The sequence below is a fragment of the Anguilla rostrata genome, chromosome 16, assembly GCF_018555375.3.
Source record: "Anguilla rostrata isolate EN2019 chromosome 16, ASM1855537v3, whole genome shotgun sequence".
NCBI lineage: Eukaryota > Metazoa > Chordata > Actinopteri > Anguilliformes > Anguillidae > Anguilla > Anguilla rostrata.
In genome coordinates, this window is record NC_057948.1 from 4,269,905 (window position 1) to 4,282,366 (window position 12,462).

At 42.0% G+C, this 12,462-nt stretch overlaps 1 protein-coding gene across 2 annotated transcripts in view; it reads left to right on the forward strand.

The window, feature by feature from the left end:
- LOC135242415 (two pore channel protein 2-like) overlaps positions 1–11,933 on the forward strand; it is a 34,857-nt gene extending 22,924 nt beyond the window's left edge. For both annotated transcript variants that reach the window (XM_064313499.1, XM_064313498.1), the window contains exons 18-25: positions 285–384; positions 2,397–2,468; positions 3,253–3,326; positions 3,764–3,860; positions 4,906–4,988; positions 6,956–7,037; positions 7,173–7,264; positions 7,720–11,933. In XM_064313499.1, the coding sequence (XP_064169569.1) occupies positions 285–384; positions 2,397–2,468; positions 3,253–3,326; positions 3,764–3,860; positions 4,906–4,988; positions 6,956–7,037; positions 7,173–7,264; positions 7,720–7,798 (679 nt within the window). In that variant the 3' untranslated portion in view covers positions 7,799–11,933. The remainder of the gene's footprint in view (positions 1–284; positions 385–2,396; positions 2,469–3,252; positions 3,327–3,763; positions 3,861–4,905; positions 4,989–6,955; positions 7,038–7,172; positions 7,265–7,719) is intronic.
- The last annotated feature ends 529 nt before the right edge of the window (positions 11,934–12,462 follow it).

Here is a 12,462-nt window from a genome sequence, read left to right on the forward strand (position 1 = left end):
TTGAGGGTACATGTAAAGCGCACTAGCCTGATTGAGGGTTCATGTACAGGGCACTAGCCTGGTTGAGGGTACATGTAAAGCGCACTAGCCTATTGAGGGTACATGTACAGGGCACTAGCCTGATTGAAGGGACATGTAAAGGCACTAGCCTGGTTGAGGGTACATGTAAAGGGCACTAGCATGATTGAGGGTTCATGTAAAGGGCACTAGCATGATTGAGGGTTCACGTAAAGGGCACTATCCTGGTTGAGGGGACATGTAAAGGACGCTGTTCTCTCCTACAGGAACCCCGCCACACGAGGCTTCCTGTCTCTGTGGGAAATGGTGCGTTTGGTCAACATGCTGATCGTCTTCCGCTTCCTCAGGATTATCCCCAACATCAAGGTAATAAACAACCCCTTCATGAGCTGCATGTTGATGGTTATGGAACTTACCGTAGCATGAAGTGTGTATTGACTAACAAGACCGTTAAGCCTTGGAGCTTTGTGTTGCTGGTATAGTTTTAAACTCTAACAATTGCATTTATGTAACTATGGAAAAGATGCTGGTATCCTGTAGAAACTGGTTCTGGGGACAGTAAAGGGGGTGGGGTGGGTATAGAGGTCAGGGGGATGTGTGGGGCAGTAAGGTAGGAAATGAAATGTGTTTGCGTCCTGGTGTTGGGGAAATGGCTAAATTAGAAGCAGCACACGTCTTTCACAAGCTGCAGAAACAGAGACACAGAATGCAAATTAAAAGAACCTTCTTGAAAAATGCCTTTTTTTTAGAGAAACTTGTTCATCCTGGCATTTATTTAAAGCAGTGTCTTTTATTCAGTCATGGATGTATTTTGATATATATCTGTTATATAAATTGGGCAGGTTTGTTGCTAGCCAGTCCATCCTGTCCATTCTGATCTGATTAAGCCAGTCCATCCTGTCCATTCTGATCTGATTAAGCCAGTCCATCCTGTCCATTCTGATCTGATTAAGCCAGTCCATCCTGTCCATTCTGATCTGATTAAGCCAGTCCATTCTGATCTGATTAAGCCAGTCCATTCTGATCTGATTAAGCCAGTCCATTCTGATCTGATTAAGCCAGTCCATTCTGATCTGATTAAGCCAGTCCATTCTGATCTGATTAAGCTAGTCCATCCTGTCCTTTCTGATCTGATTAAGCCAGTCCATCCTGTCCATTCTGATCTGATTAAGCCTGTCCATTCTGATCTGATTAAGCCAGTCCATCCTGTCCATTCTGATCTGATTAAGCCAGTCCATTCTGATCTGATTAAGCTAGTCCATCCTGTCCATTCTGATCTGATTAAGCTAGTCCATTCTGTCCATTCTGATCTGATTAAGCCAGTCCATCCTGTCCATTCTGATCTGATTAAGCCAATCCATTCTGATCTGATTAAGCCAGTCCATCCTGTCCATTCTGATCTGATTACGCCAGTCCATTCTGATCTGATTAAGCTAGTCCATCCTGTCCTTTCTGATCTGATTAAGCCAGTCCATCCTGTCCATTCTGATCTGATTAAGCCATTCTGTCCATTCTGATCTGATTAAGCCAGTCCATTCTGTCCATTCTGATCTGATTAAGCCTGTCCATTCTGATCTGATTAAGCCTGTCCATGCTGATCTGATTAAACCAGTCCATTATGCCCATCCTGAAGCACGTGATTGTAGCTTGTATAATTAGAGAAGCTGCTGTGTGTTCATGAGAGAGCGTGGAAACACTAAAGGCTTTTTATTGGCAAACTAATTAGTGATGGTGTGGGTAGGCATGAGAATGTGGTGAAATCAAGAGTTTTGATTGGCTTTCTATGGCTAGGAAGGGAAAATTTCATGCTTTCCGAGGCAAATGAATGGCTGAAATAAAAAAGGAATGACAATGACAATTTATTTGAAATATATGATTTATTTTATATATTTTTTCTCATTTTACATTTATATACTAAACATATACTCATAATCATATGCTCTTGTACTTCCACCACATTCACCCAAATCCACATGCACACTCACACACATTGAAATAATTACCAAAATAAAACTATTAGGTCACAAAAAAATGAACAAAATCATCAGATGAAAGACATAAAAAGCAATCCTCCAGTCTAATCAGTCATACTGTCCATTATGTAGACCTCATGAGGCTGGTTAAATGCATTTTAATTTATCACACTAATTAGTCTCACAATCTGATGAGATCACCCGGCTAAATGCTTCCACTGTGGAGACTAGGCAGACCCCTGGTGGTGTTATAATTAGAAATATGACTTATGATCATTCACAGATATTGGAAATGTTTATTCCAACACTTTTTCAATGAGTGGCTACAGAAATGTGAATGTTTCTTTGTGTAATATTGTGTGTGTATGTGTGTGCGTGTTTGCGTGTGTGTGTGCACGTGTACAGCTGATGGCTTTGGTGGCCAGCACCCTGGTGGATCTGGTGAAAAATCTCCGGGCCTTTGCTGGAATTCTACTGGTGAGTTTTTCTTTTTTTTTTCTGGCCACTAATACACTGACACATGAGATGGGTATACTATATGTTTGCTGTGTTCTCTGTAGGTGGTATACCATGTGTTTGCAGTGTTCTCTTTAGGTGGTGTACAGTGTCTTTGCAATGTTCTCTGTGGGTGGTGAACTGTGATTGCATGTGTTCTTTGTAGGTGGTGTACTAAATGTTTGCTGTGTTCTCTAGTGGTGGTGTACTATGTGTCTGCATGTGTTCTTTAGGTGGTGTACAATGTGCTTTTTGTGTTCTCTGTAGGTGGTGTACCATGTTTTTGCAATGTTCTCTTTCGGTGGTGTACTATGTGTTTGCATGTGTTGTAGGTGGTGTGCAATGCGCTTGTTGTGTTCTTTGTAGGTGTTGTACTATGTATTTGCATGTGTTTTCTGTAGGTGGTTTACTATATGTTCACTGTGTTCTCTTTAGATGGTGTACTATGACTGCATGTGTTCTCTGTAGGTGGTTTACTATGTGTTTGCCGCATTCTGTAGGTGTACTGAGTTCGCTGTGTTCTCTGTAGGAGGTGTACTGTGTTTGCTGTGTTCTCTTTAGATGGTGTACTAGGCCTTTTCTATGTTCTATGTTAAGTGGTGTACTAAATGTTTGCATGTGTTCTTGTAGGTGGTGTACAATGTGCTTGTTGTGTTCTCTGTAGGTGGTGTACAATGTGCTTGTTGTGTTCTCTGTAGGTGGTTTACTATGTGTTTGTTGTGTTCTCTTTTGGCGGTTTACTATGTGTTTGTTGTGTTCTCTATAGGTGGTGTACTATGTGTTTGCTGTCCTTGGCATTTGGCTGTTCCAGGGAGCAATCACAGTTCCACCAACAATGCGGTATGCTTCCATTAAACACATATTCCATTAGACACATAAGTGTCTCTGTATTTATGTTTCAGCAGTATCCTTATGAAAATATTTCAAGTGTATATACACCCTGATTTATGTCATGCTTACAGTATTCACATACATCATATTATATTAGAGGACTGACTGTAAGATTGAGAAGCAACATCTGAGAGAACCTGGCATAGGCTGGATTCATTTTAATATCCTCATATCATTTAGTACCATATTGACCAGTCACAAAGTATGTGGGTTTTAAACCAGAAGAACTGTATATCCAGCATGTATTACTTTAGGTCCAGAGATACCTACCACTCTTTTACAAAACAGTTTGCCTCAAATACATACATTGCTGACCCTTCTTCATTTATCAGAGTTTTGCAGATTGTGTTTCAGCTTCTAATTCACACATGCACCCTTCTTTTCAGGAACTCGTCTACAATCAATGGCACCTCTAATTCCACTGCAGCATGTGGCTCCTATGAGCAGCTGGGCTACTGGCCTAACAACTTTGATGACTTTGCTGTGAGTACTACTGAATTTTCAGTCATTACCAGCTAATAAAACTAGTGAACTTTGAGTCATTACCAGCTAATAAAACTCCTGAATTTTCAGTCATTACCAGCTAATAAAACTACTGAACTTTGAGTCATTACCAGCTAATAAAACTACTGAACTTTCAGTCATTACCAGTTAATAAAACTACTGAAGCTTTACCCTGCAAATATAACTACTGAACTATTAAGCAGCTAATAAAACCACTGACCTATTAACCAGCTAATAGAACTACTGAACTATTAACCAGATAAAACAACTTTTGAACTATTACCAAACTAATAAAGCTCCTGAACTATTAACCAACTAATAAAACTACTTAACAGTTACCCAGATAATACAACTACTGAACTATTAACCAGTAATAACACAACTGAACGACATAGCTCAGGAGGTAAGAGTGGTTGTCTGGGAATTAGACGCTTGCTGGTTCGATCCCCCCCCCCAGCTAATTGGTATTTTGCATGGCAGCCTTTCACCATTGGTGTGTGAGTGTGTGTGTGAATGGGTGAATGAGAGGCATGAATTGTAAAGAGCTTTGGACAAAAGCGCTATATAAATGCAGTCCATTTACCATTACCATTTTAACTCTTACCCACTTAATAACACTACTGAGCTATTAGCCAACTAATAAAACTACTGAACTTGTTAACCAGTAATAACACTACTGAACTATTTCCCAAATACTGTTATTACCCAACTAATAAAACAAATGCATTTTTGCTCAGCAAATAAAAGTAATGTACTATTATACAGCTAATAAAACTACTGAACTATTATCCAGCTAATAACGTTACTGAACTGTTACCCAGCTAATGAAACTACTGAACTGTTACCCAGCTAATAAAACTATTGAACTATTAATTGGGAAATTAAAGCCTTCTTCCTGTTTTAAGTTGAGCATCTCTGGCTCTCATGTATTAGGATGTGTCTCTGATCCCTCCTGTATTAACATGACTATTCCTGGCTTTTCCTGTTTTAACATGAGCATCTCTTCCCCTTTCCTGTATTACAGTCCTCCTTGGTGCTCCTCTACAACATCATGGTTGTCAACAACTGGCAGGTGTTCATGGATGCATACTCCAGATATACCTCTGAGTGAGTTTACTGGGTGCTACTGTACATCAAATATAAAACACTATTGTCCTATCCCTATTACGTCAATATACACACACACTTCATAGGTACACCTGCTTGTTACTGTAAATAGCTTGTTCCTCAAAACTGTCTATCATGTGGCTGCAACTCAATGTACAAACATACAAACACTGTGAAAAGGTTTAGTTGTTGTTCAAAGTCAAAGCAATTTTGACCGTGGAATGACTGTTGATGCATCACATCACATTACAGGCATTTAGCAGACGCTCTTATCCAGAGTGACTTACACAACTTTTTACATTGCATCAAATACAGCTGGATATGTACTGAGGCAATGCGGTTTAAGTACCTTGCTCAAGGGTACAAACGCTACAAAGGCAGTGTCCTGCTGGGGAAACGAACCTGTGACCTTTCGGTCACAAGACAAACTCCTTACTCATTATACAACATTATACTACATGCAGATGCTGCCTCATGCCAGACATGGTGGTTCCAGCACCGTAGAAACAGCTCGTCTCCTGGGATTTTCATGCGCTCCCAGACACAGATCGACTGACGCATTCACACCAACGGCAAACACGAGTTTCACCCGAGGGCTTGCTTCGGTGTGAAAGGGGTATTTGAGAGGCTGCTGAAGCGAACAGAAAGGACAGGAATGCACCAGAGCGGTGTGCTGATCACCACAATTGGATAATTGAAGATTGTAAAAATGTTGCCTGATCTGACAAATCTTGATTTCTTCTGTGATATGCAGATGGTAGGGTCAGATTTTGTCATGAACAGCAGGAATCCATGGATCCATCCTGCATTGTATCAATGGTGCGGGCTGGTGGTGCTGGTGTACTGGTGTGTGAAATCACTCATTGGGCCCCTCAATAATGAGAATTATTTTTATATGCCACAGCATTCCTACACATTGTTGCTGACCATGTGCTTTTCAGTACTTTAGCAGAATAATTCCCGGGTAGGACACTGCCGCTGTGCCCTTGAGCAAGGCACTTAACCTGCATTGCTTCAGTATATATCCAGCTGTATGCTGTAAATGCAATGTAAATGCTATGTAAAAAGTTGTTTAAGTCGCTCTGGATAGGAATATCTGCTGAATGCCTGTAATGTAATGATTTGTAATCAAACAATTGATTGTTAAAGCGCAAGTTCTCAGCTTTTATTTATTTCATACATTCTGGTTTCACTATGTAGAAATTACATAACTTTTTTATATGTAGCCCCCCATTTCAGGGCATCATAAAGTTTGGGACATATTAATATTATTTAAATTAGAGTAGTCATGTTTTGTACTTCGCATGCAATGAATGTTTGAAGTCTGTGACCCTTAGTCATCACCAGGTGCTGAGTATCCTCCCTGGTGATGCTCTGCCAGGCCTGTACTACAGCCATTTTCAGCTCCTGCTTGTTTCTGGGGCTAGCAGCCTTAAGCTTTCTCTTCAGCAGGCACATGTTCATTTAGATTCAGATTGGGAGAGTGACTCAACCCATCAGGAATTTCTGAGTTTTTGGTCTTTGACATGAATGACAGACTCCAGAGACAATCAAAACTGCAGAATCAACACTAGACAATGAAGGCTCTCTGCTACTTGTACTAAGGATATAACTGAACACACCTGACTATGCATACACCCCTGTGAAGCCATTTGTCCCAAATATTATGGTGTCTGGGGGTCTATGTATAAAAAGTGCTGCAATTTCTACTTGGTGAGATCTGAGTATCTGCACTTTACCCACATGAATAGCTTAATTACAAATCTAAAAGTGTGGAGTACAGACCCCCCCCCCCCCAAATAAAAAATAAATAAATAAAAATATATATAAAGTCTGTTTCCTGCATAGGTTTCCTGCACAACATGTACGTATCATCCAACTTATAAATGGTTATACCACATTTTATGCAATTCTTGAAGCAGATTGCTGGGGTGGTGAAACATGTTGTTTTGACTCTTTTCTTCAAGATGGTCCAAGGTCTACTTTGTTTCCTGGTGGCTAACCTCATCCGTTATGTGGGTCAACTTGTTTGTAGCCTTGATTTTGGAGGTAATGTACGATGTGCCCGCAAAGACTAGTAAAAACTGAGCTGCTTCTTCTTATTATTCCTGTTCTTTCTTCGTTTTCTTCTTCTTCTCACTGCTATGATTCCCCTTCTCACATGTTGGTCCTCTTGTGTTGCAGAACTTTATCTATAAGTGGGACAGGAGTCACGCCTGTTCCGTAGCAGATGTGGAGAGGACCGGATACCAGACCACAGTGCAGCTCATGTTCAGGTAGGGCACTACTTCAGTACACGTGCGGCTGATGTTCAGGTAGGGCACTACTTCAGTACACGTGCGGCTGATGTTCAGGTAGGGCACTACTTCAGTACACGTGCGGCTGATGTTCAGGTAGGGCACTACTTCAGTACACGTGCGGCTGATGTTCAGGTAGGGCACTACTTCAGTTCACGTTTGCATTTGGGTTTGCGCCATTTTTGGCTTTAGCACAGAACATTCAGGTATTATTGTACAATGCTTGCAGATTTTGTCAACCCTGTGTCATCTTGCCGGTATGGTTAGGATGGGAATTCAGAGTATTTCTCTCAGAAGAAACACTCGCCTGGCCACCTATAACCTGGGATCTGGGCTTGCAGGCAGTACCTTTAGCATTAGCCTGAGCGAAGGCGCACAGACCATCAGACCTGATCTTATATTTATTCTTTCCTGTTTTTTTCCCTTTTCCTCAGAGAACACGTACAAGAGCCCACAGAGGAGGAACTTCTCACCAAACTACAGCAGCACCCTCACCTGCACCTCAGCCGATGACCCTGTTCCATACACATACCTGTCCCACACACACAAACACCTGCACCTCAGCCGATGAAACTGTTCCATACATATACCTGTCCCACACACACAAACACCTGCCCCTCAGCCAATGACCCTGTTCCATACACATACCTGTCCCACACACACAAACACCTGCACCTCAGCCGATGACCCTGTTCCATACACATACCTGTCCCACACACACAAACACCTGCACCTCAGCCGATGAAACTGTTCCATACACATACCTGTCCCACACACACAAACACCTGCCCCTCAGCCAATGACCCTGTTCCATACACATACCTGTCCCACACACACAAACACCTGCCCCTCAGCCGATGACCCTGTTCCATACGCACACCTGTCCCACACATACAAACACCTGCCCCTCAGCCAATGACCCTATTCCATACGCATACCTGTCACCTGTTTACCCTGTCCCACACTCACCTCCACCTCACCTGTTTACCCTATCCCACACACACGCGCCTGCACGTCACTTCTTAACCCTATCCCACACCTCCACCTCACCTGTTTACCCTATCCCACACACACCTGCACGTCACTTCTTAACCCTATCCCACACCTCCACCTCACCTGTTTACCCTATCCCACACACACACCTGCACGCCACCTCTTAAACCTGTCCCATGCCCCTGCACCTCACCTTCAAGTATGACTCTAAAACCGACCTATGCAACACGTGCCATTGAAAGATGTATTTTGATAACAAGCTATCTGTCATAACCACTTGCTGGATCATGACGACACCTCTTCCCTTTACCTGGGCTGGCCCACTAAGAACCGAGGGGATTGGAAGGGCCAGAGATACAGAGACAGTTGGCTCACAGCTAGCATTAGCAGAGATGTGCACTGGAACCTGGTAGCCTGCCTACCATTAGCTGTGCACTGGAATGCACTAGCCAGCCTGGCGTTAGTGTTAGCGTGAGCGCAGCTCTGCACTGGAATGCACTTGCCAGCCTGGCATTAGTGTTAACGCAGCTCTGCACTGGAATGCACTAGCTAGCCTGGCATTAGTGTTAGCGTGAGCGCAGCTCTGCACTGGAATGCACTAGCCAGCCTGGCATTAGTGTTAGCGTGAGCGCAGCTCTGCACTGGAATGCACTAGCCAGCCTGGCGTTAGTGTTAGCGCAGCTCTGCACTGGAATGCACTAGCCAGCCTGGCGTTAGTGTTAGCGTGAGCGCAGCTCTGCACTGGAATGCACTAGCCAGCCTGGCGTTAGTGTTAACGCAGCTCTGCACTGGAATGCACTAGCCAGCCTGGCGTTAGTGTTAGCGCAGCTCTGCACTGGAATGCACTAGCCAGCCTGGCATTAGTGTTAGCATGAGCGCAGCTCTGCACTGGAATGCACTAGCCAGCCTGGCGTTAGTGTTAGCGTGAGCGCAGCTCTGCACTGGAATGCACTAGCCAGCCCGCTGTTAGCATGAGCACATTTGTGCACTTGATTACGTGCTCCTGGGCTGTGGTATGCTGTAGGTGGCTCAGGGTTGGTGTTAGCCTGACTATGGGATGACTAAAATTGTAGTTTTCTGTTGTGATCTGACACTACAGACCAAAACCTGATTTTGTGGAAAACATGCATTTAGGCCAACAGTTGCCTCAGCATTTACTATATCAGACATATTCATTATGGCACAGATGCTTGTGTTAATACAGGAAGTGGCAGAGATACTTGTGTTAATACAGGAGGAGGCAGAGATGCTTGTGTTAATACAGGAGGGGGCAGAGATGCTTGTGTTAATAAACATATACAGACATATACAGCCACGTGTCAGCATACATTATATAATATTCAGTTATATATAAATTTAATTGTAATGAGTGTGTGAATTTAGGCCAAAGTTGTGTTGTTATTTTGATGACAGTATTTTCAAACGTTGTAACTTTGTAACATTTTGGTCTTCTTTTGTAATGTTGCAAAGTTTTTCTCTTGGATGGTCTTAAAGGTTTCATTTTAGGTAGAAAAAGGGAAGTTTAAGATGTGTGCGGAAACACAAAGGGAAGCCACTGATGTTTAAATGTGGGCTCTACTGATGCACATAGATGGACATCTCTTGGGTGTTCTACATGTGTGTCAGAAATGCTGTGTTTTTTTATTGTGTAATTTCCTGATATGTATTCTTTTGTATTGTGCAACTTGCAGAAAGGTAATGTTATGTTGTGTAGTTTGCTGAAATGTTAGCATATATTTTTTATAAACCTGTGAGAAAAAGTATTAGAAAATTATATTGAATATTCAGCTTTTATTTTATGCTGTTTTGAATTGTGTTATACAGTCCCCTCCAAAGGTATTGGAGCAGCAAGGCCAATTCCTTTGTTTTTGCAATACACTGAATACACTTGGGGTTGAGATAAAAAGATGAGCATGAGGCAAGAGTTCAGAATTTCGGTTTTTATTTCCTGGTATTTACACCTAGATGTGTTAAACTACTTAGAACATAGCACCTTTGGTATCAGACCACCCAATTTTTAGGTGAGCAAAAGTATTGGAACAGAGAGTATTTAAGTAAATGAAAGCAAATAACAGTTAATATTTGGTAGCATATCTCTTGCTTGCAACAACTGCATCAAGCCTGTGACCCATTGACATCACCAAACTGTTGCATTCTTCTTTTGTGATGCTTTTCCAGGCTTTTACTGCAGCCTCGTTCAGTTGTTGTTTGTTTTGGGGGTTTTTTCCCTTCAATCTCCTCTTCAGGAGGTGAAATGCATGGTCAGTAGGGTTAAGGTCTGGTGATTGACTTGGCCAGTCTAAAACCTTCCACTTTTTCTCCCTAATGAAATCCTTTGTTGTGTTGGCAGTGTGTTTTGGGTCATTGTCTTGCTGCATGATGAAGTTCCTCCCAATTAGTTTTGGACGCATTTCTCCGTAAGATGGCAGACAGAATGTTTTTGTAGACTTCTGAACTCATCCTGCTGCTACCATCATGAGTTACATCATCAATAAAGATTAGTGAGCCCACTCCAGAAGCAGCCATGCAAGCCCAAGCCATGACACTTCCTCCACCATGCTTCACAGATGAGCTTATATGTTTTGGATCATGAGCAGATCCCTTCTTCCTCCACACTTTCCATCACTTTGGTAGAGATTAATCTTGGTCTCATCAGTCCATAAAACTTTGTTCCAGAACTTTTGTGGCTCATCTCTGTACTTCTGTGCAAATTGTAATCTCGTCTTCCGATTCTTACTACTGATGAGTGGTTTGCATCTTGTGGTATAGCCTCTATATTGCTGCTCTCTAAGTCTTCTTCGAACAGTTGATTGAGATACCTTCACTCCTGTCCTGTGGAGATTGTTTGTGATGTCACTGACTGATGTTTTGAGGTTTTTCTTCACAGCTTCCACAATGTTTCTGTCATCAACTGCTGTTGTTTTCCTTGGTCGACCTGTTCGATATCTGTTGCTCAGTACGCCAGCGGTCTCTTTCTTTTTCAGGACATTCCAAGTTATACAAGCTATCCCCAATGCTTGTGCAATGGCTCTGATCGATTTCCCCTCTTTTCTAAGCTTGCTTTTCTCCCAAAGACAGCTCTCTGGTCTTCATGTTAGTTTATCTTTTATAGCACAAATGCCGTTTTCACAGGCAAAACTCAAGGCTAAAACCAAGAGCAGACATTCAGAACTATTTATTGTTTAACCGATCAATCTAACAGGACACATCTGGGCAACAAGAAACACCTGTCAGTCACATGTTCCAATACTTTTGCTCACCTAACAATTTGGTTGTCTGATACAAAAGGTGATATGTTCTAAGTTGTTTAACAAATCTAGATAAAAATACCAGGAAATAAAAGCTGAAATTTGGATCTGTCATCTCATGTACATCTTTTGACCTCAAACTCAATTGTCTTCAGTGTATAGCAAAAACAAAGGAATTGGCCTTGCTGTTCCAATACTTTTGGAGGGGACTGTAAATGATGTGTTAATAATGCTATGTATTTTAAATACGAGTTATTTCAAAGTGCAAAAATGAATGTAGTTTATTGTAAAATATGTTTTTTCTGTTACTATGCCCATGTAATACTTCGCTGGCAGATACAGTTGTGATTTCTCCTAGTGAGACCCAATCTCCAACCGTTCCACAGTAAAAATATACACCTGTAAAACCCTGGAAATGTTTTTTATGAACATGAACATGTACAGTGCCTTCAGAAAGTATTCAGACCCCTTCACTCTTTCCACATTTATTCTCGTCAATCTACCTACAATACCCCATATTGACAAAGTGAAAACATTTTTTTTCTTCAAATTTATTAAAAATCAAAAACTGAAAAATCACATTTACTAAAGTATTCAGAGCCTTTACTCAGTACTTTGTTGAGGCACCTTTGGCAGCGTTTACAGCTTCGAGTCTTCTTGGGTACGAATTGGGTATACAAGCTTGGCACACCTGTATTTGGGGTATTTCTCCCATTCTTCTCTGCAGGTTCTCTCTAGCTCTGTCAGGTTGGATGGGGAGCATTGCTACACATCTGTTTTCAGGTCTCTTCAGTGATGTTTGATCGGGTTCACGTCCGGGCTTTGGCTGGCAACTCAAGGACATTCTCAGACTTGTCCTGAGGCCACTCCTGCATTGTCTTGGCTGTGTGCTTAGGGTCGTTGTCCTGTTGGAAGGTAAACCTTTGCCCCGGTCTG